The sequence below is a fragment of the Puntigrus tetrazona genome, chromosome 11 (genome assembly GCF_018831695.1).
Source record: "Puntigrus tetrazona isolate hp1 chromosome 11, ASM1883169v1, whole genome shotgun sequence".
Lineage (NCBI taxonomy): Eukaryota > Metazoa > Chordata > Actinopteri > Cypriniformes > Cyprinidae > Puntigrus > Puntigrus tetrazona.
The window spans coordinates 925,093-948,770 of record NC_056709.1 but is presented as its reverse complement, the minus strand read 5'-3'; the positions used below and the strand labels follow the sequence as shown (position 1 = coordinate 948,770).

The 23,678-nt window shown below is 43.9% G+C and overlaps 3 protein-coding genes across 7 annotated transcripts in view; 2 read left to right on the top strand and 1 right to left on the bottom strand.

Moving 5' to 3' along the window:
- syn2b (synapsin IIb) overlaps positions 1-5,980 on the bottom strand; it is a 58,924-nt gene extending 52,944 nt beyond the window's left edge. Inside the window, exon 1 of the mRNA XM_043251601.1 lies at positions 5,448-5,980. Coding sequence (XP_043107536.1) covers positions 5,448-5,809 — 362 coding nt within the window. The 5' untranslated portion in view covers positions 5,810-5,980. The remainder of the gene's footprint in view (positions 1-5,447) is intronic.
- A 3,518-nt stretch (positions 5,981-9,498) lies between these two features.
- tamm41 (TAM41 mitochondrial translocator assembly and maintenance homolog) lies at positions 9,499-14,919 on the top strand. 4 transcript variants are annotated; one of them, XM_043251605.1, is made up of 8 exons: positions 9,499-9,820; positions 9,895-10,074; positions 10,712-10,804; positions 11,309-11,459; positions 11,537-11,682; positions 13,623-13,788; positions 14,421-14,483; positions 14,764-14,919. In XM_043251605.1, the coding sequence occupies exons 1-8, from the start codon at positions 9,683-9,685 to the stop codon at positions 14,841-14,843; spliced, it is 1,017 nt and encodes a 338-aa protein (XP_043107540.1). In that variant the 5' UTR covers positions 9,499-9,682; the 3' UTR covers positions 14,844-14,919. The 4 variants fall into 4 exon arrangements, with proteins under 4 accessions (XP_043107540.1, XP_043107539.1, XP_043107542.1 ...); XM_043251604.1 differs by having other exon boundaries at positions 9,504-9,820; positions 9,892-10,074; XM_043251607.1 differs by having other exon boundaries at positions 9,668-9,820; positions 9,895-10,109.
- Positions 14,895-23,678, top strand: part of vgll4b (vestigial-like family member 4b) — a 22,202-nt gene continuing 13,418 nt past the window's right edge. Inside the window, exons 1-2 of one of the 2 annotated variants that reach the window (XM_043251608.1) lie at positions 14,895-15,165; positions 15,476-15,552. In XM_043251608.1, the coding sequence (XP_043107543.1) occupies positions 15,038-15,165; positions 15,476-15,552 (205 nt within the window). In that variant the 5' untranslated portion in view covers positions 14,895-15,037. Of the gene's footprint in view, positions 15,166-15,475; positions 15,553-23,012; positions 23,366-23,678 lie in introns of those variants that run through there. The other variant, XM_043251609.1, reaches the window with a different exon arrangement.

Here is a 23,678-nt window from a genome sequence, read left to right as displayed (position 1 = left end):
AGTCCACTCAGATAAAGCTTCAGACTAATGTCTGTTCATTTGGCTTAAAGTGGACAAACGCTGTCTTAGTGGCTGTTTTATCAGAAAGAAGGAGTGATCAATTCAGATTAAGCCCAAAGCTTTAATGGCAGCTCATTCATCAGAGAACACACTAACACACACTAACACACACTAACACACACTAACACACTCACAGCAAACATACTGCTTACACGTCTATCTATCTATCTATCTATCTATCTATCTATCTATCTATCTATCTATCTATCTATCTATATATACACACACACATTTGCAAACCAAATATTGTTGCACATATGTTCATATAGCAGTATTTTTTTTTAAATTGTACAACAACCTATTTTTAAATGCATTATTGAATTTTGTTCATAATGTGATTAATCATGTTATTAATTGCAATTAAAAATTATATATATAATCAAAAATTTATAATATATAAAAATATATCTAAAAATATTTTGGTATATGAAGGTTGAAAATAAATATTTTTTTATTTAGAAAATAAAAGTGTATCCTACTCTAATAAGAGTATTTTTCATTCAAGACAATGGCATTTTTAAGGTTTTCATTTGAACACAACAGAAGTGTTATTCATCACACACACACACACACACACACACACACACACACGGTGCTGGCTGTCCTCTGTGCTCGCACTCGTAAGCAACTTTATGAAAGTGAAAATGACAAATGAGACACCCTACAGCCTCGTGGATATCACAGGCTTGCGGTGGCCATCATGAGTCTGTAAGTGCACATCAGATGTGTCATTTGGGACAGAGCCTGGAGTGTGTGGGAGGAGGACGAAACTACTTCACAGCTCAGGAGAAACGGAGAATCAGCGCGAATCAGCGCGAATCAGCTCGAATCAGCCAATCAGAGTCAGACGTTTAAGGACACGTCGTTTGTCTGATCAGGAGATTACGAGCGTGTTCTCGATGCTGCAGAATCATCAAGGTTTATTCTTCACCCGGTGAGCGCTACAGCATGATTTATCACTGCTTTGGTATGAAATGAATTTAGTGACTACATCTTCTCACTCAGACGCAAAAACCAGCAAAACTCAGTCTAGCTGCAGGCCTGTTTTTTATCTGTTCAAAGTAAGGTTCAAAACCAAAAAAAAGACAGCAATGGGATTTCTACAATACTGTCATACATTCTAAAACTAACAGAATGCTTAGATGTGACTAAAAACCTGCACGAGCATCTACTGAATATAAGGGGAAAACTATTTTTTTGTGTGGTGTCATTCTTGATTTAAATTTTCTTAAGAAAACATTGTCTGTATTTTACGAGTGACAATCTCTACAAGTGTTAGTTAACATGATAGAGCTTTATTGTGAAGCTAAATCAACCGAGCTGAAAGCTGGTTGTGAGAAATGTGTAAAGAGTTTTGAAAATGTGGCTTAAGTATTGAGGAAAGCATCCTAAAAAAAATATAATAAAAATCTGCAACTAGCAATATCTTTCACGAAGCACAAACACATTAGCTCTGTTGTTTTATCATTTATCATTTGTATTGTATTTGATCATTCGGGTATTTTTAATTGTGATTTAATCTAGGTCTGTACGAGTGTGATGACACACTGGGTTTCTGACCTGTTATTACAGAAATGAACACACTCAGCTTTCACAACAAATCCTCCAGATCCTTCAGCGCCAGTCAGACTCTAATATTAAGTTCTTACACATGAAATCAGCCCAACGAATCGTTAAAACACTTCAAATAGAATCATTACCGGCGTCGTGTGATATATTTAATCTAATTTGAAAAAAATACATCAATCCTATGTTTTATCATTCGTGATTTTTTTGGATGCGGAGTAATTTTGGGGAATGCTTAAATGCTGAAAACTCAATCACTAAACAATTAAAAGGTTCTGGCAGGCCCGGAGTCTCTAATAGATGCACGAATCATTTTTCAGCAGCTATCTGTCAAAGCCGTGAAATGAAAATGTTCATTAGCGCTGGGAAAACGCTGGCTTGCTGAACGAAGGCCCGGATTTCGTGCCGCGCTCGAGCCTTGGGTTATTAATCTGAGCAGACGTGTACGACATCGACGAGAATCAACAGCCTCATTAAACAAAACGAGCAGAAGACAAACGATGAAAGACATTATTTATTTACATTATTATTTAGTTTCCCTCGAGACTTAACTAGTGGGATACGTCTCTGATTATAGGCTCTAAAAATGACCATAAAACATAGCTTGATTATTTCATCTCACATTAAAACATTATTACCGTTAAACGTTGTAATATAGCTCCAGTCATGACCTTGTTCATTAAATTAATGCATTAATTATAATGTAATTACAAGCAGCGAATGAAAACTAGTTCAACATCCTGCCTCAGTGACAAACTGTTTAACAGTGGTTTTATCCAGCATCAGATATTATGGACACTAACATCATGATTTGTTAAAAGTATTAAAAACTACCTAAGTGCAAAAGAATAAGACAGATAGTTTCTCTGCTCAAAGTACTACAAAAGCAATTTTCTAACCCATATGTCATCCTTTATGCCGTGCTATGCTTTAATATATGCTCCTAACCCATATAAGCCGAATGTCGTGTGCATTAAATGAGCCTAAGCAGAGTTTGTCTCTAAAGCGTGCTCCGTGTCTCTGTTGATGTTCAGCAGAGCGCCGCTGGATGAGAGGCATATGGTGATTGAGTTTGGATGCTGCGAAATAAGGTCAGAAGACATGATTAAATTACGCCGCGCTTAATATTCCATGTGTTGAGGGACACGGACTCAGAAGCACACCTGCGCTCGGCCAGAGACACCAATCCAAGCTGACCGTGTGCCACGAAACCTTTCACTTAAACTTTCACTTAACGTTTTAATCAGGAGACACTGTCAGAGATCTTCTGAAACCTTAGCTTTTTAGTTAAAGAACACACATTCGGGTGAAGCTGGAATCAAAAGCAGATTTTAAATTTGATTGGCCTGTTCGTGCGTCACTCAGAAAAAAGCGACCAATCAGAAGAGAGGCTCATGAATGGCCAAGGTCTACCTGTTTCTGGCAGAGCTCCTGAGAAAGGAGCTTTAAAAACATACCGAGATGGCTGCAAAGCATTCTGGGGGCCATGAAACATTTATGAAGATAATCGAAAATGCTGGAATTGTCTGACAATTTCAAAAAGTCCATTTTTTGGACCGTCGTAAAGCAATGTCCCACTCACTTTTGTGCTGTGATACTATATAAAATGTGCTACAATCCTATCAATATAGTGCTTCGATTTAAAAGCCGCTCTGATCACTCAGTCGTCCCAGACTCGACCGCTCACATAGCTGTGGTATCTACAATCTCTGCTGCGTTAGTGTTAGCTGTCCATACAACGTTTTATTGCCCTCGCATCTAAAAAAACGGTGAAATCACTAAAGCAACTGTCTTGGGAGGGCCGGACAAAGCCAGTAGATGGGCATTATGTAATTGTGCATGGTGCCGTGAAGCACAGCGACATAGCCGTGACACAGAAATAATGGCAGGACGACAAATAAGGCATTTCAGGCAAGTGTTTTCAAGTCCCTTCGGCGGCGACTTCGCAGATTGCTTATATGCGCAAGCAGCTACTCACTAAAGAAAAGCTTAAACGAAAAAAGCCACTGATGGCACATTAACACAGACGTAAATGTATGAAAAGCATCTATCCTGCGTTTCCACATTTTGCTTTCCCAGCTATAATAGCACGCTCACACACACACCGCAGCCTCACACAGCACACAGATGCAAGCCTCGGGCTCGCTGTGCTGATTCACCATGTCCCTTTTCATTACTACAACACATGACTGCCCTTATACTGCTCTCTCTGGATCCACACAGAGGAGACTCAAGGGCAGAGCCCTGCTCCTGTACTCACACACACCACTCCTTCTGGGCTTGGAGAGGGATCAGAAATCTAGCATTGAGGTTTTTAAATGTGCAATTTAGCAAAACCGGAGAAATAGCAAAGCTGGTGCGCAATAAAGAAGAGGTCTTTATCTCGTAGGAGCGTGCATGGCACATCACAGAAGATGGGAGCCGGCGGTTATGTAAGCTTCTTGTTTGTGTGAAGATGCTATCCAGACCACGAATAATTAACCTTTCTCGCTTAACGCCGGGACTGACTGTCATACTCAAATGTGGATAATCGCATGAAATGCTCAGGGATAAGTTATGATTATTAAACATAAGCACAAACAGATTTCAAACAGTGGCGAGGGAGTGACTAAGGATACCGTGCGTGTCATTATTCAGCACCACTCATTAGAGATTCGCTGCACATCTCCTGGCACACGTCTCACGCCGCGCTCCTACTGGTTACTGCTCTGCGTGTGGCCCAACACTCGACGTGCTGCACGCTGCCAGCGTGCTGAATAAACCGGAGGAGCTCGAAAGCCTGCAAAATGAAATGCAAGTGCATGCACTAGGCCGGCTTTTATTACGAGAAAAGCAATAGCTTCTTAAGTAAGTCCTATCAAGCCTTATGGGCTTCTCCGGTGCAGGAAAAATCAATAGCACCCACAGAAAACCCAGCTGGCTTTGCTTTCTTAGAGAGATCGCATGCTGACTCCCCTGGAGGAACACCACTGAAATATTCATGCTCGTAACTGAGGTGTGATTCCTCTACTCTGGGTTTTTTATTATGCAAAGCCTGCGAATAATTATCTCTGCTGGTCTTCTGGAGCATGTGAATTACAGACCTAAGCTCATTAATGTAATGCACCCTGAACATTCATCAGGTGCATTTGGACGGGGCTTTTCTGAGCCAGTCAGTCGCAGCACTGCCGTGGAGCATAGCAACCGTAACCGACGGGGGACTCATAATCACCAATTAGGATTAGCCAATACTGCAAAAGAAAGAAAAAAGGCCGATGAGTTGTATTTAGAGCAGTCCGACCTTTCTTCATCCGTCACAGCATCATCACGGTCATTTAGCAGTGATGCATCTCGATCGCAAACCACAAACCACGCAAGGTCCATCGACTGTGTTGTGCTTCGATTTGCAACCAGAAAGCATCTCAGTGATGTAGAAGCGGCTCTGGCGCTCAGTCTGCTTTATTTGCGTCGTGACAAGCGGTGTTGTAAATCAAGCCTCTTTGCATGCAGCCATCTGCTAAAGAGATGCATAAAAAAGACAGGTGGCGCTGTCCGAGGAACAAATCAACTCCTGGCGGAGTGTACCTCGAAAATAAGACGCGAACTCATCAACGCTCATTCCGATTCTAAAGGCGCACTATTCAAATGCATCAATCAACAAGTCGAGGGCTGCGTTTCCCAAGAGCATCATAAGCTCAAGTACATCATAGTTGCATTGCCACCAACTTTCGACACTTTCGGGAAACGCAGCCCAGGTCGATGCAAGCTCAGCACTCGTATCAGGGCTCGCAGGGTGCAAATAAAATGTACCAACAAGTCCGGGCCAAAGCAAGGAAACTCACCACTCGTGCTGGGGCTCGTCGATGACCAGCAGGATCCTGAACTTGCGCGACACGGCCGCGGGACTTTGCTCCACCAGTCCCGCGGAGGCGGCGGTCTGCTTCACCACGTTGGTGATGGAGCTGAAGAAGCCCGAGCCGGTGGACGGGGCGGGCTGCGGCCGGCGCTCGGGGGCCGGGGACGCCGTGGGGGACTTGTCCGCCGGAGGGGCCGACGGGGCAGGAGCGGCTCCGGCCGGGGCTTTGGTGGCAGCGGTGGGTGGAGGCGGTGGAGGAGGGTCGGGCCTCTGGAGGTCCGACATGTAGCCGCTGGGCAGGTTGGCGATGAAGCTGCTGTCAGAGAGGCGCCGGCGAAGGAAGTTCATGGCTCGTGAAGGTTAAGCTTTGGCTCGAGGTGAGGGTCTCGTGCTGCTCGTCAGGAGCGTGGGGTTGATATTGCTGCTGAATTTCTCCGTCTTCCTCCACTGACAGCTCGGATGCCAGGAAGAGATGCTCACGCTCTGCCTGTCTCCCTCCCTCCCTCGCTCGCTCGCTCGCTCGCACGCTCCCCTCCCCCTCGGCCCTCACGATCTCCTACATCACTGCTTACGCGCTCCTACTACGTCGTACTGCAGCTGCTAAACGGGGTTTCCAATGAATATGCATGGCAGGAGGGGAGCTCCTACAGCAATTCCCCGGCCCGTGGGTCTCTCCTCCTCCGGCTCCCTCCCTCCGCTCCTCGGCTTGACCCGCAGACCCCGGGCTGGAGGAAGAGGTCTGCAGATGGTGGAGACAGGCTCAGCTGATCCTCTGCCATCGTTGGGCCAGTACTGGAGAAAATACACACATAAAGGAGGCTGAGGTATGGCGACAGTGGCGTTTTACGTAACTGGGGTGAGAGAAATGCCATTTTTAGTGATTCGGTCCAGCTGGAGCAACATGAGGTGATGAGATTTGCTCTAGGGCTCAGCGGTCATGAGTTCATGCATCTGAAGCAAAGCACATAGCTGTGATATAATAAACCTGATAATTCATCATACACTGGACTACCAGTAAGACTAACTGGAGACAAAAAATATAACACCTGGCCGAGTGCTAATGCAATCTTCTTACTTCACAGACTGAACAAAATGAAGCATTGCTTTATAACTGGTTGACCTATATCTGTATTATCTAACTGTATACAGAAATGTAACGATATTCATTGCATATCCTTTTCATCTGGCATCATCAAGCTCTGATTCCGTCTCATGTCTTATTACCATTTTCTAAACGTTAGCAGCACCTACACTGACCCACAGGACAAATGACTTTCAGGCTTCATGCGGTCGTGTCTGGTGTGGAGACGGTAAAAACCACACAGAACGTGTCCTGACCTCAAAGCGAGGCGGAGGTGGCGGCGTCTTGATGGTCTGCACACGTAACACGGTGCCTTCGACGGGAAAAAGCAAAGGCTCTCTACAAACGACTCTCTAGGAACATGGGAAAAAAAACAAAAAACATTCACAACACCATACCACAACTACCACAACTACCTGAGAATAAAAACTGGAACACCCTAGCAACTGCCTAGCAACATTGAAAAAATACACAGGAACACACTAACAAATGCATAAGCATATATATATATATATATATATATATACCTAGAGACTGTTTCTATGGGTCCCGTTGCGTAGGCCATCTGTCACATTGTAACGCTCTGATTTGACGTCATCATAATAATCAACGGATATTCGAAAGACGCCACAATCCTGCACAGAACAGCCTAGCAACCTCCTAACAACATGATAAAGAATCCACCCAGAACACCTCTTTGATAGAGCTGTCTCAGGTGCGGAAGATATTCCATACATCTGAAAGCGTTTACAAGGCTTCGGATGATAAAGTGCTCCTTCAGGCTTGTGTTTATCGAGCATTTAACTATTACGTCACGCTCGCGCGATATAACTCTTGTTTTGTGGACAGGCTTTACTGCTGGTGACTATTCATACAGTTTTAAACTTCAGACACCGCTATACAAAACACTCGGAGCAGCCTAGCAACTGCATGCTGACGCCATGGCAACAGCCCTCGACATCCTGGCACCGCAGCGGCCGCCGTGAACACAGAAGCGTGTGGAAGGCCGAAAGGGTTAAATGGAGGTTGACTCATCAGATGTCACGGGTTTCTCGGGCGAGAAGCTGCACGCTGACGGCAAACAGGAAAAACGATAACGAATATGAGCATAATTACATTGTGTCTGGTGTAATTAGTGAGATGATGTATGTGTGTGTGTGTGAGTGTGTGCTGCGAGGCTCCTGGATGATGTACAGTCACGACCGTAGTGTTAGTGCTGGACGTGAGTCAGGGCTCGGGCCGACCGCCAGAAAACAGCATTGAAACACACTCACACACACACACACACACACAGTCACGCACACACACAGTCATGCACACACACTCTCTCACACACACACACACACACACACACACACACACACACACAGTCACACACACACACACACACACACACTCAGTATTTTGTCTATTAATTTATTCCACATAGTTAAACCCTGGTTATTTATTATGATTATGCATGGTGATGTTGCATTACAAAAATAAAGGCCTGCTATTTTTTTTTTTTATTCCGCACGTCGTCTATTACATTCGAAGTCTCACGTTGCATGTTAGATTCAAACGTTTTCCTCTTAAACCTCCTGCACTATACAGGAGTTGCTATTTTTGCATCCACCGTCCGTGTATTTTGTGGGACCGGCTTCCGGTGACATTTGCTTCCAGCTATTTTTAGCTCGTTTTGCGGCAAGATTTTGCAGATGAACGCGTGTCATCACATTATTTTAATGCATGATATTTACGAACACACTGGTTTGTGATGCAAACAGTTTATTGTTCTCTTATTTCCGTACAGCAGCTAATAAGAAAGCATTAGGCTTATGTCATAATGTGTGTGTGATTTAGTCTGTATTGTTTTTATTTGTAGGTAATGGGTGTTATTTATTTTCTTTTTTGCAAATTTTCCAAGCAAGCAAATGCATTTCATGTGAAAGCAGCAATGCACAAGACGAGATAAAATCTGCCATAATATCGCCTGACATGAACCCATCTGCTTTAATAAAACTAGTACTTGACTGTTAACGTATGGATGTGATGCTTCTCTGCTAAAGTGCTCACATCCCGGCGATCCTCTCTAACGATAAGTGCTGCATTAATTATTAAGCTTGATGTCGTATTTCTGTAAGAGCGTCGTGTTGATGCTGAATGACACGAGCAAAGCAGCGATCTGTCCTCCTCCCCGAAGCGCTCAGATGCTGCTGTAAACGCATCTCCATGGAAACAGGCGGTAAAGTGTGAGCGAGTGTGTTGTTGTTGTTGTGTGTGTGTGTGTGTGTGTGTGAGTGTGTGTGTGTGTTGTGTGTGTGAGTGAATGTGTGTGTGTGTGTATGTGAGTGAGTGTGTGTGTGAGTGTTGTGTGTGTGAGTGAATGTGTGTGTGTGTATGTGAGTGAGTGTGTGTGTGAGTGTGTGCGCTCAGGTCCAGACGCCTCTCTGAGCAGGTCATCTTCTTCCTGCTGAAGCCTGGCTCTGAACGTGAGAAGGAAAGCACGACACGACTCTCGCGTGATTTCATCCTCAGGACTGTATCTCTGAGAAACTGGTCCTGAGGTGGAGTGAACAGAGAGTGAAGGAATAAAGCTGATTCTTGATGGACTTCGATCAAAAGCTCGGTCTTTAGCGCTCTCTAGTGGCTCATCCTGAAAACACAGACGTGACTTCACCTGTTTATACAAACAAAAAACATGAGGCTTGAAATACAGGACAACTTCTATTTTATTTCATTTAACTTTAATATATTGCATATTTAACAAGAACACACACAGTCTGTACAGAATAAAGACATTATACCTATGAAAAGACATCATAAAACATGGAAACCTGCGTGTGTGAGTGTGTGTGTGTGTGTGTCAGTGAGTGTGTGTCAGTGAGTGTGTGACTGTGTGTGTGCTCGTTCCTCCAGACCGCACGGTGGCGCCCGCGAACCATTAACCGGAGACCGGCGCCCGTAGATCCCGACGATGAAGGTGTCATTCAAAAGTAGCAGCTTCTAACTTCTTTAAAACACGGAGCGGACGAAAGCAGTCGTTTCTCGGTCGTATTAACGTTCGCAGGTCCGAGCGCGTCGCTGCGGGGGTCCGAGCTCTGACGGAGATGTGATGCTGTTTCTGCAGGTGTTTTGAGGTGTGTGTGTGTGTGTGTGTGATGACGGCCCCGGTTCTTCACGGCAGCGCCGCGCTCTTCAGGAGGATCCTCAGCCGCTTCCCGCAGGACCTCAGCCTGGCCTTCGCCTACGGCTCCGCGGTGTTCCGGCAGACGGGCAGCTCCCCGGGGCGGATGGGGGTAAGACCGACGCGACCACAGCCGCTTCTCCCGCCGGAAGTCTCGAGCTCTGTCTGTTTCGTGTGTTTCAGAAGAACATGCTGGACTTCGTGTTTGCGGTGGACGACCCGGTCACGTGGCACACCATGAACCTCCTGGAGAACCGGAAGCATTACTCCTTCCTCAGATACCTGGGGCCCAAACACATCAGCAGCGTCCAGAGCGAGTACGGGGCCGGGGTTTACTTCAACACGCTGGTCCCCGCCGAAGACCGGGTGAGGGGTCAGGGGTCAGCTCCGGTCGTTCTCATGTACTTATTACCCGCCAAAGGACCTTCAACTAGTCTGAATGCTCATCTGTGAAGATGTTAAAGTGTATCCATCTTTAGCGTCACTCCATCCTTCAGAAATCATCATAATATACTGCTAAAGAAATGCTTATTATCAGTATCTTAAATGATTTTTTTGATGTATAGAAAGCTATCATTAAAAAACCCAACAAAAAAAACCCACTTAATAGCTTGGAGACAGTATAATTATTTAATGTATTATTATTTTTTTGTTGTTGGGTTGATTTTATAGATAATAAAAAGTTACATAATAAATATACAATATATCAATGTTACAATATTACAAATATAACTTATAGACATGCTTTAAATTGACTGAAAGTGTTACAAAATACTTTTATTTCAAAAGAATGCTGTTCTTCATCAAAGAAATCTGAAAAAAATAAATAATAATAATAATCCTAATGAATGTTTCTCGAGCAGCATGTGATTAGAATTAAATCTGTGCGTCAGAAATGAATGAGTTTAATAGAGATCCACAGAAAGGTTGTTTTACAGTGCGGTGATCTTTCAGAGCGTCGCTGCTTTGCTGTGTTTGGTCTGTAAGATGAGCTGTGTTTCAGGTGATCAAGTACGGCGTGATCTCCACCGACGCTCTGATCGACGACCTGCTCCACTGGAAGACCCTGTACATAGCAGGACGCTTACACAAACCTGTGAGTATCAGAGACACCGTCCTGCAGTTACAGACCAGGCCAGACCAGACCAGACCACACCAGACCAGACCACACCAGACTAGACCACACCACACCAGACCACACCAGACCACACCAGACCACACCAGACCAGACCAGACCACACCAGACCACACCAGACCACACCAGACCAGACCAGACCAGACCAGACCAGACCAGACCACACCAGACCTGACCACACCAGACCTGACCACACCAGACCTGACCACACCAGACCTGACCACACCAGACCACACCAGACCACACCAGACCACCCCATACCACACCAGACCACACCAGACCCACCACACCAGACCACACCAGAGTCTCTATTAAACAACACTTAACCTCTTGTGAGGCTTCCTTATTGATCCAGATGATCGTGTTTTAAATGATGCTTCTACTGAAGACGGTGCCCTTCGGAGGTCTCCTGGAGGTCTTCTTTGAGAGGTGTGTTTCAGGCTGTCGGTGCTCGTGTCTGTCCAGGTCCAGATCGTGCTCCAGAACGAGAGCGGCGAGCTGCGGGCGGCTCTGCTGGGGAATCTAAAGAGCGCCGTCACCGCCTCCTTCCTCATGCTCCCCGAGAGCTTCTCAGAAGAAGAGCTCTTCCTCCAGATCGCAGGCTTGTCCTACTCCGGTTCGTGTCTTCACCCGGATCTGTCAGAGCGAGTCCCAGACCCGCGTCCAACCCGCCTCTCCTTTCTCGTTGCGCAGGGGATTTCAGGATGCTGTTTGGAGAGGACAAATCCAAGGTGTCCAACCTCGTTAAAGACAGCGTGCCTCACTTCCGCCGGCTATACAGCGGTATTCTTCAGGAGTGTCCTCAGGTGGTGTACAAGCCTCAGCAGGGCCGGCTGGAGGTCAGACTCTACTACACTACTCCTCTGAAGTATACAGCGAGGTTTTAGTAAGGTTCTGTTAGGTCGTGTTAGCTATCAGTGTGTCCTGTGGTGAGAAAGTCCTCTAGCATTGAAGATGAACCTCTCTGAGGCTATTCATATGTTATTGGTTTGAAAGGAATAGTTCACTCTGTCATCATTTATTATTTTATATTATTTTATTTATTCTGCTGAACACAAAGGACAATATTTCAAAGAAAGTAAGCAGGCTGTTTTAGGTACATTTTATTTATTTTTATTTATTCATTTATTTTTCTACTAGTTAACAGTGACCCAAAACATCCTGGTTACCTACTATTTTCTTTTTTGTTCATATTTAGGGAAATTAAATGATGATAGAATTGTATTTTTGGGTGAATTATTATTATTATTATTATTATTATTATCCTTATTTCTCATGTTAAACTAACGTTAACTAATGAACCTTATTGTAACCAGCTTTACTGTTAATTCAGTTTTTAATAGTTTTTTTTATTAATTCAATTTGACTAAAATTAAATTAAAGTCTTAAAACGGACATTGCATTATTTAATAAAATAATAAATAATCATTACGAAGCATTTTCAATTGAGTTTTTCGGCCAAATGCATCCAGAATTTTCAGATTTCGGCCCGCAATTGAAATTAAATTTCACATTATTAATTGGTTTAACTTTGCAGTCCGGTGCAGTATTAGTTCATGTTTACAGTGTGAATTCTGAACAGGCTCGTTTCTGCTTTAAAAGGTTAACCCCTTACATCGTTCCCAAAATCACTTTAAACCACTGACTTTAAAGCGTTCGCATGGATTTAAATGTTTTTTCTGCTAAACCTGTCTTTATAGCAGCGGTTCTGTCACAACTGGCTCGGTGGCACCGAGTCAAAAAACTTTATACTGATTTGCAAAGAACACTGCTCAAGTCGTAATGTAATAACTAAGAGCACTGTAATAACATGCTGTTTGGAAGTCAGTCAAAAAAGAAAAAAAGGCAAATTAAATCAAAGTACCAGAGCCGTAGGCCCGTCGACCTGAAATACAAGTCCTGACTGAGACCGAACGCATCCGACGAGAGGAGCGCCTCGAGATCAAACCCTGCTCCGATCACATCCCGCAGGAAACGCCAGGATCGCTGCTTCCTGTCTGTGGTTCACCGCTGTGACCCCGCACCTCTGTAGTGTCTCCTACTAGATGACCTTTAAGAGAGAACATATAGAAGCTATGTTCAAGCCAAGGTGTACTTCAGGGTTGATAAAGGCTTCGTGTATGTGTTCTAGGGATGGTAAGAAATATTGATACATAGTAATAATAATATAATAATAATAATAATACCATGGATTTACTGCATTTTTGTACTGTGGCAGAAATGTTAATATTTATATTAAATGTTATTATATTTTTAATGTAGAATTGTATTAAAGGAATGAAATATAATTACAATATTTTATTTGGTTGGCTGTAGGGTTTAATACGAAATGTATCGAGAGTACTTTTTTTTTTCCCCTCATACAAATAACTAGAAGATGCATTTTTACATTTTATTACAGTATTATTATTACAGTATGGTTATCGTGATCTAAATGAGCGCTACCGTAGAAGAGCAACGGTTCATTTTAATGATTTTTATTTATTTATTTATTTTTTTTTTTTTAACAGATGTTGTACTTTTTGGAAATAAATCTAAATATTTATTCCAACTCAAATGTGTATTTCCACAAGGCAAAAATAATAAAACTGCAAACTTTTTTTTTTTTTAACTTGTCATATATAGGTTCATGCACAATGTTTAAATATATTATAAATATAGGCATGTAAATGTATTTTGTGTGTGTTTGTACACTATTAATCATTTGTCAGCGCTAACAGGAGTGTGGTGACCCGCTGAAGTTCGAGCTGTAGAAGTGAAGGTGTCTTCTGCTCTCCAGGTGGACAAGAGCCCCGAGGGTCAGTTCACGCAGCTCATGGCTCTCCCTCGCTGTCTCCAGCAGCAGATCACGCGTCTGGTGGAGCGGCCCGGGAAGAACCGAGACGTGGAGGAGGTCCTGCTGCAGGTGGCCCAGGACCCCGACTGCGGCTCCGTCGTGCAGCAAGGTAGAGCCCGAGCCGAGAGACTCGCCCGACCGGCCGGCTGGGTTTGGGACGTGTCGGGTTTCCCCGGCGGCCTCGCCCACGCCTCTCTTTGTCTGAATAACCGTCGCGAGCGCCTGCCGTGGGTGTTTGCGTTCGCTTCTAAAGGGATGGTTTATGCAAAAACGGACATCAGCCCACGATTTCGTGGCCCTCGGGGCGTCCTAGCAGAGCGTGACCTTTCGGGGTGAACGCTGTCGGAGTCCTCTTAAAGCTGCTGGCTGGGTTTCGAGACCCTAAAAATGCGTCCATCCGTCATAAAAAGTTTTATTATATAACTCGTACTACATATATCTGACATAAAAAGCCCTATACGGTGTGGAAATCATTTTTAGTCATAATTAATTTTTGTGACTATCCCTTTAAGAGCTGGTGGGCCATCTTCTTCTTAATGCATTACAATGCATTTACTTTCACCTCTAGAGTGTTGATAGTTTGCTTGTTTGAACGGTGTCTCTCTATCACTGCGAGGAACCGCTGAGAACATGCACTGTTAATGAACTCAGACCTGATGTATAACACGGCAAATATCTGGACAGTCATTTTAATAATGTACATTAAGTGTAAATTGAACATAATCGATGCTTTCTTCACAGGGATTTCCTCAATCGTGAAAGCCTCCAGCATTTCACAGAGCATCAAAGGAATCGCCACCGCTGGTAAGATACACCTCTCTGGATGAAACCCATCCTCATGATCTAGAACACTTGACTTGATCAAGACTGGACGGTCTGTAATAGATTGAAAATGATTAACACCCAGTATGCAACTTCTGACGTTTCGAAAATTAAAAAAAGGAGTTCAAAGCGGAGTCAAAATAATCACCATTCAAGATGAAATGCTTTTTAAATATGATTTTATTTTTCCTTTTAATATGAACAGATGCTTTAAAGCTGACTGTGACGGGGCTGAAGTCTTCTGTTCAATCTCTCTCCGCAGGTCTCGTCAAAACTCTGTCGTACAGCACGAGAAAGCTGCAGAAGATGTGGAGAGGCTGGCGAAGACGGCGCGCTGTTTAGCTAGCATTTATCGACAGTCGCTGTATTAAACCGATCCTCCGCCGACGGAAAATGCCAATAAAGGTTTCCAAGCGTTCCCGCGAAGCGCGTGTTTCTTGGCGCCCTTCCCCTTCACGCCGTACCTGTTGCGCGGATGTGACGTCGCTCCCTCATTAGCATACCGCGCGCCCGTCTCGCCCGGCGGGCCTCGACCAATGAGAGCCCGCGTCTCCCATCACCTGCTAGGAAGAGCATTCCATCATTCCGCGCATTCTTCCCGGCGCTGCGTCTCCGCGGCGAGCTCCGGGTCGCTCTCTGGGGCTTTTCTCCGCGTCTCTCCTCGGTACGTACTTTAAAGACTTCAAAGCGCGCGGTTTGTTCCGTTTTAAAAGCGTAAGAAAGCGACCGTGCGGTCGTCGCTGGGGTAAAAGTCACTGTAGTTGTAAGGAAAGCGCTTAAACGGACGGCACTTGTTACAATGTAACGTTCCCCGCTAAGCGGCTACTTTTGATAAGTAACGCCAGTCGGACGAGTTTGACGCGCGCGGCTCTCCGCTGCGGAATGCGCTCTGGAATGTGGAGACCTCGCGCGTCGATCCGATCCGATCCGGTCCGGTCTGAACCCGGTCTAATCCTCTGATTCTCCACGCTCAGGGTCCGGCCCAGGATGGAAACGCCTTTGGATGTTTTGTCGAGAGCAGCCTCTTTAGTGCACCAGGATGATGAGAAACGTGAGTTTACAAGCACTGCTTTTCTAACGCGCTGTTTCTGCCGCGAGAACCAAAGCCGAGCGCTTACTGGACGAATACAAACCTGCTTGCTGTCTCACTGCTGAAGTTTACTTGTTAGATAGCCGGTTGACTGTATGAAGTGAACCGGTCTTGAGGATCTGCTTTTTGTTAATTAAAACTTGTCAAGTGAAGTTCTCTGCAATGCTTATTACGTTTTTATATAAATGACATTTAATGCAAGTTTATCTTTGCTTAAAGGAACCCATGCAGTGTATAGCTGGCTCTACCCGAGCTACTAGTTTAGTTCTCCAGGGAGACGCTCCGTCTCTAAGGAGGCTCTATATCCCTCTTCCGTGTAATCCTCGTATAGTCACTGACCTCTGAAATGCGAGGCAGAGAGTCGTTTTATTTCCATAAGTGAGGCTCGCGGCTTTTGTGCGCGTCTGATGATTTCCATGAGAAACGCCTTCTCTCGCTGCAGCTGCCTTGGCTCAGCTCCGACACATGATACCCGAGCGTCCGCCGCGGCCAGGCCCTCCCGGACCGCTGCGTCTTCCTCCGGGAATTCCTTCCTAGATTAAACGCCAGCAAATCCTTCTCGGCGAGCGCTGCTGGAATCCGTTGTGCAACACCGACGTGTTTCGGGCGGCCCAGTCAGTGCGGCCCTGCTGGGCTTGTTTCGACAGAGCAGGATTCGGTTAGAAGTGCTAAATGCGACACGCTTTTCTCCGGAAACGATCGGAGCGACGCTTCCACGGGGTTCGAGTTTGATCAAACCGAGTCTGCGCGGCCTGAGCACTGTGCAAGCGAATGGGTGCCGTCAGGAGGGGGACACGAGCAGAGCGGACTTGTTTTGGTTTGCTTTTGTCTTCTAGTTGATGTCATTCTGACGGCACCCATTCACTGCAGAGGATAGCACGAGTAAACGTTAAGCAGAGGCGGCAAAATGAGGTTTTGGCTTCTTCTTCCGAGCAGGACTTTCCTCGAGCTGGAGCGGGAAGAGAAACTGGGTCATGATGTCAGAGCGTGTGTGTTGTTTCTTCCTCCCCCTGCTGTGTTTTTGTTTTGCAGGGGGCTGATGTCATGCGTGTGTGTGTGTGTGTGTGTGTCTTTGTCCCCTCACAATAAGTCTGACCCTCTTCACAAGAGAGCTGCTCGTGTGTGTTCGCCGCAGGCCTGCCGAGCGCTTCTTCAGGAAGGTGTGGTTGTCTCTGTCAGGGAGTCAGGTGACGGCTCCAGGCCAAGCAGCTCCCGTTCGTGCCGTTTTCACCGCTGCTGAAGTAACGCGGTTTGTCGCAGAGAGCGACCGGCGAGCGAGTTCTCCTCGGGCTTTCAGGAACAGACGTGCTGCCATTTAAACCTTCTTTAAGAAAATGCGTCTGAACTGCATTTAGAGACACATCCACAAATCAGATGCGTCGCTTTGATCGTCAGTATCCCGCTCATTAAGACACAGTGAGAGGGTCACCTGACCTACGCTCTCTTAATTACTCCTGCTGGTCAACTACCGGCTCATTAGCAGCTTTTTTTAAAGAAACAGGCTTTTTTTTGTTCTGCGTTTACAATGAAATCGGTCAAAAGTGAAAGTAAAGCCTTTATAACGTGCGTTTCCATTTCGTCTGAGAAATGAAGGACCTCGTGCAGCACCACTGTTTCCTACGGTGATGATAATCAGCATATTAGAAGGATTTCTGATCTGATCACGCCAGTATATTTGCATTAAAAACCGTCTGTCTTAACCGGCAAGAGTTGGGAAATATACGCAAAAGATCCTATGATGTTCTTAGTTGTTCTTGATAATGATGATAATTAACATGAATAATGGCGTCGAGGCGGTCTCCTGGTTTCTGTGGGCTCTGCCAGCGCTGGTTCTCCAAGCGGGATCCAAACAGGAAGCAGGGGACGCTTTTCTTTCCTCTGATATTTCTGTGCTATTGTTCCGAGGAACGGCCGAACACAAGCGGGGGTTAATAATTACTCGGGGCTTGTTGTTGCTTTTGCGAGCGAGCCGCGTTACGTCACGAGTGAAATCGCTCACATGTTTCGGATTCTTTTTCGCTTTCTGCTTCTAATAAGTGAAAAATTATTTGACCCTAGCAACCACCCACGACACCCTGACCCTAGCGACGGCGTTAAACACACCACTGTGTGTGTGTGTGTGTGTGTGTGTGGAGCTCAATTAACTGATAATAGCTTGAAAATGATGATCAGCACACGAGGTTAAAATATGATCTATTGATAGACTGTTTTCAGTGGTTTTGTGTCAGGAAGTGTCTCCTCGAGGGCTCTTGGGGCCGTTTGAGCAGCACGTGTGTGTGTGTGTGTGTGTGTGTGTGTGTGTGTGTGTGTGTGTGTGTGTGTGAAAGCCGCCTTGTGGCTCAGAGGTCACAGGTCAAAGGTCGCTGAAGTCAGGCGCACATTATTGTTGTCCTGACCCATTCCAGAAAGAAAAGACTAGCAGCGACGTGAGAAATATAGACTGCAGGAATAAAAGAAGTGCAGACTGGGTCTGTGTTGGGGATTATGTGAGAAAAATGACATGGTCTGGGGTCTTTATAACATTCATGTTCATATGTTCAAGTAGAATGTTAATCTTTTTAAGTGTTTTTATTATTTTTTTATAATTATTTTTATTTGTATTTTAATTTATATTTTTTTTAATTTATATTATTATGTATTATTGTTTTACTATTTTTATTTTTAAAATATTTTTAAATGTATTATCATTATATTTTATAATTATCATTTTATTTTTATTATTTGTAATTGATATATTATTTATTATTTAAAATATTTTAATTATTATTATTATTATTATTAGTAATAATAAATGTGTTTATTTTTAACTGACTGTTTAATTGCCTTTAAATCATGCTTCTGGGGACACCTGAGAGTTATTACATTTGATATAAAATGTTTTACTTTCTCACTGATCCACCTTCTGTTTATATTATATAATCATATCATAACTTTATTAGTTTGATCCGAATCAGACGTGCAGTGTGTGAATCTGTGTTTGATTAGCTCTCGGTCTGATTTATTGGCGTCTGAGTACTGTGTTCATCAGCACAAGCCCAGGGTGTTTACGAGTGTTGCGTTGAAATGCTTGCCGTTTTCCTCGTCGTAGGTGAATAGTATCAGAGTGGGAGTATAGAAACTGACATGCGCACCACTTTCCTGATCTCAAACCAAGTCTGTCATTTCAGAGCAACACCCGAGGAGTTTCAGTCAGGCATGTCCGAACGTCTCGTGGTGTATGAAGTAATGTTTAACCCGGTGGAGTGGTTTGCAGGCCCTTCAGCAGATACCATTACGTTCTGTTACATCTCATTTGAAATTATGCAAATATGATTGTGCTCAAATCCCCATGTGAGAGAAAGACGAGCTGGCGTGTGCTTTAATAAGAAGGGAAGCAGAGCTGCAGAGGGATTCAAACGGGGCTCACGGTCCAACTTTAGTCTGGTTTTCACTAATAACTAACTCTTAACCTTTACTGCAGTAAACCACACATGGCTGCTTGTTAAGAGTTAGGTGTTAAGTTTAGGTACGGAGTGAATTAAGGACCTGAAATATGGTCATGACCTGCTTCATAAGTACTAATAAACAGCCAGCATGCTCGTAATATTCATAGTTCATAGGTCAAAAAATATGTGCGTGCATGTATATCGTAAACACTAATTTGTGTATGAATTGAGAAAAGGGAGTGAGTTTTTTTTTTTTTTTTTTTTTTTTTTTTGCTTGTCGGATGTGGGAACTTTTTTTAATCAATGGTAATGATTTATAATAAAATAATGAAATAATTATTTTTATAATAATTATTATTATTGATGATGATGATAATAATATAATGATAATGATGATTTATAATAATTTATTATTAATGAGAAATTATCAATAATAATAATAATAATAATAATAATAATAATAATAATAATGGTGATAATATAATTATAAAATATATAGTATTATTATAAATAATCCTTTTTTTCTTCTTCAATTATAATAAAAAGCAATATTAATAATAATTATTTTATGTATTCTGGGATGGAAATGTAAAAGACCTGTAAAGCAGAATCAAGAGCATAAACCAAATTAATAGTTCATTTAGTACCTTACATTAGTTATAAATAAATTATATATATATATATATATAACACTGACGTGTGGTGCACCTGTGAAGTACTGGGGTTGTGTGTTCTGGAGTGGTCCTGTAAGGGCCGGACTGTCCCCTGAGGGCCGGCGCTGTACAGCTGATGGTCTCCGGCCGCCGCGGCCGGACGGATCCGGTTTCTTTTCCAAAACAACTAGAACAATACAGCATCCCCTAGAAACAGGAATGTCAGAGCTACGTAAGCTAATATCTCTCCACGTCATTTAAAGCTGCTCGGTCTACAGTGAGAGTAGACCGCTACTACAGAGGAACAGTAATCTACTTTCTGTCAAAATGCATGCTAATGGATGCAAAAAAAACCACAATTGAACCTGAACCTAATTTTTTTATTTCTTTTTTTGATCGAGGTGGTGAGTAAACGTTACATTTAACGTGCAAAAGTGTAATGAAAACCAGTGCGGAAAGACCTTTATTCCACATGTTGACCGGGCTTCGATCTTCTAAAAAGGACCGAAGGCACGATGAAGCATCTTAAAGAGTCGTGCGAAGCTTCACTAAACTCTTCATCATTTGCTGTCACTTCAAGCGTTTTCAGACCTGTGTGAAAGTCTTTGTTCTGCTCAACACAAAGCAAGATGATCTGAAGAAAGTCTGCATGCGGCCTGTTTGGGTCACCATTCACTCCCATAGCAGGAAATAAAAATACTAGAGGAGTCAATGGTGGCCAAAAAGCCTCTTTTGTGAGATGAAGGCGAACTTCACGTAATGATCCCGGAGACGTGCCCTCATTAGGCCGCGTGCTGGGCGTATGACGGTCTCGCTCAAAGAGACCCCAGAAAACCACACCGGCTTGTGTAAGAATTAATCATCTTAGCTTGATGTTACTCAAGAAGTGGCCGTTTGAGCTCAGATTTCAGCAAAGCCCCTTTAAGTAGAGGTGTTACCTAAAGCAGACGTAACTCTTACTACCGAGTGCACTCGGAGTCTGTGAAGCGCTAATGCACTGCTGCGTCGCTATCCGTCTTATGTTTCAGATTCGAAAATGTCTTTTTGATGCGCCGGCCATTTTTTTTCTTCCTTCTTTCGAATCCTACATCACATCGGCGTACCGCTTTAAGATAATACTGAGACGCAGATACCTGCCGCTGCTTGAAAGAAGTCGAAAACTCATTTTCGCTCGGTGCAGATAGCCACCGCCATGCATTCTCAGCACTGTATTATCCATATTATAATATGGAAGTAAATCATACTTCATAAACAAACCGTTTACTTCTCATTAAAAAAAAAAATCTCACATTTTAATGAATCGGCAGTAAAAATAATAGCATTTTTATTGAAAGAGCCATAAATAGTTTTGGGATGAAAGTGTCTGTGTGTTTGTCTTCTTGCTCTCACTGTTAGGACATGACTGATCATTTATTTAGTAAGCAGCACACAGCTTTATATTTACCTCAAAGTCAACACGCGCCGTTTTAATTACAATAAATAGAAAACGTACAGGTTTTTAGCTTTTGAAAGTGCTTTAAGTAATACTTTAAATTAAAACGAATACTGACAATATAAAAATGAAAGCTAATACAAACAATTACTTCAAAGTCGTCAGCTTTGTTCTCTTTTCAGTCGGTTTGATATCGTCTCCTTCCAGCACTGAGAGATTGTGTTTGCTGATCAGATACTAGCGTGTAGATACTACTCCTGAGTCAGATCATAACTTTATTATTATTACTGTGATACCGGATAGATCCGACTGCAGCGCTGTCTAGGTGTTACTCGTTGAGCGGCTCGTCTTCATCGTGTTCCTGTTTTCAGCTCGGTTGATTTAAGAGATCTCCTTTTATAAAAACCAGTTTCTCTTCTCTAACACACGCCTACATTCTGAGGACTCTCCCTAGGCCTTCATACTGTACAGACTGTGTGTGGTATTGTTCTGCACCTTACAAAAAACTCACTCTCTATGATTGATGAGCATTTTAATGTAATATCCTCATAAGTCACCTTCTCTGTGTAATACCTGTGTCATTATACACTTGTGTCCTCACGTCTCACACACACACACTCTCTCACACACACTCTCTCTCTCACACACACTCTCTCACACTCACACACACACACTCACACACACACACACTCTCACACACTCTCACACACACACACTCTCACACACACACTCTCTCACACACACTCACACACTCACACACACACTCACACTCTCACACACACTCACACACACTCACACACTCACTCACTCTCACACACACACACACACACACACACTCACTCACACTCACACACTCTCTCACACACTCACTCTCACACACACACACACACACACTCACTCACTCTCTCACACTCACACACACACTCTCTCACACACACTCACACACTCTCACACACACACACACACACACACACACACTCACTCTCTCACACACACACTCACTCTCTCACACACACACACTCACTCTCACACACACACACACACACACTCTCTCACACACACACACACACACACACACACACACACTCACTCTCTCACACTCACACACTCTCTCACACACACACACACACACTCACTCTCACACTCACACACTCTCTCACACACACACACTCACTCTCTCACACTCACACACACACAACACACACTCACTCTCTCACACTCTCACACTCTCTCACACACACACACACTAACACTCACACACTCTCTCACACACACACACACACACACCGGCAGAGGGCAGCAGAGTGTCACTACTGATCAGAAGATGCATGAAGAGCACATTACAGAATATTGTTTTAGAAAACGTTTACAGAAATGTTTATTCTCTATTACTGTGAAAAAGCACATTATACAGTGCACATAGTAATATATGTATTACGTCAGTGGGATATTTCTCATTGCATAGCGCCCTAAAAATATGTCTTAAATGAGGGTGTCGTTCATTTAAGATGTAGCCTAACAGTGGGTCCCTAAGGAGTGTACGTATGTGGAAAGTCACTTTGAGGAAACCTTTCACGCAGATCTGGGGCTCTTTTACTTTTTTAATACCGAGAACAACTTTACAACAATAACATTTTGGTTTTGTTGTCTTTTGTAATGATTTGGGAATACGGCTCCCGATATTTTAACATGTGGAAGTCGTGTAGAATGCAGTATAATTAGCGGTCACTACTCGAGTGGCTGTTTCCAAAAAAAAAAAAAAAAGTTGGAACGCGCTTAAGTTAACTTTTCGTTGTTTTGGACGCTTTCTTCTCCTCCCCGTGACATGCAGCGAATCTCGTGCGTCAGGCAGGGAGGGGGGAACTCTCGCGGGATTTGGTGCGAGGCGGCGCGCGCCGGACTCAGAGCGAGCGCAGGCTGCGTGTCAGTGCAGTCGACTTACAGCGGGCTGTGAGGAGAACTGGCGCCACCCTTTTGTCCCTAAATACAACTCTTTTCGTACGCTAAAACTCCTTAAAGTTCCTTTAAACTCGCTCTAGAGTACTTCCGCTCGCTAGGCGCTCGAGGAGGCCGGGTTAAACGCCTTATTTTCGCTCTGTTTGAAGTTAAAGGCTGGGCCTTTACTCGCGCTCCTGACGAGAGAAAAAGAGAAGCGGCTCTCTCTGCGATTAAAAGTCCATAAATGCTTTTTACCAAAATGGACCTGTTGAACTACCAGTACTTGGACAAGATGAACAACAACATCGGCATCCTGTGCTACGAAGGTAAAAACCGAGCGCTCGCTTCCTTTGCCGTGGTTTTAATGAAACGAAGTGTTCGTCGGCGAAAATAACGGACGCCGATGACGTCACCGCGCACTTTTTTTTTCACCGTCTTTCTCGGTTTGTTTATTTCTAACGTAGACGTTTACTTCAAAGCGCTCGTTTCAGGAGAAGTCCGGGGTTCGTGCTCGAGGGACAGAGAAAAGCGTCGTCGCTAACTTCTGGGAAGTTTTCGCGTAACTTGTTCGCTTAGCTGTAGTTACGCGCTCGGTCTCTAAGAGCTGGTTTAATGACCGAGCACACGGAGTTCTCCTAA

Coding starts and splice junctions, on each gene's coding strand:
- tamm41 (XM_043251604.1), top strand. CDS start 9,683: ATGACGGCCCCGGTTCTTCACGGCAGCGCCGCGCTCTTCAGGAGGATC. Junction 11,460..11,536: donor CGCAGGCTTGTCCTACTCCG/GTTCGTGTCTTC, acceptor CTCGTTGCGCAG/GGGATTTCAGGATGCTGTTT. Junction 14,484..14,763: donor CAAAGGAATCGCCACCGCTG/GTAAGATACACC, acceptor CTCTCTCCGCAG/GTCTCGTCAAAACTCTGTCG.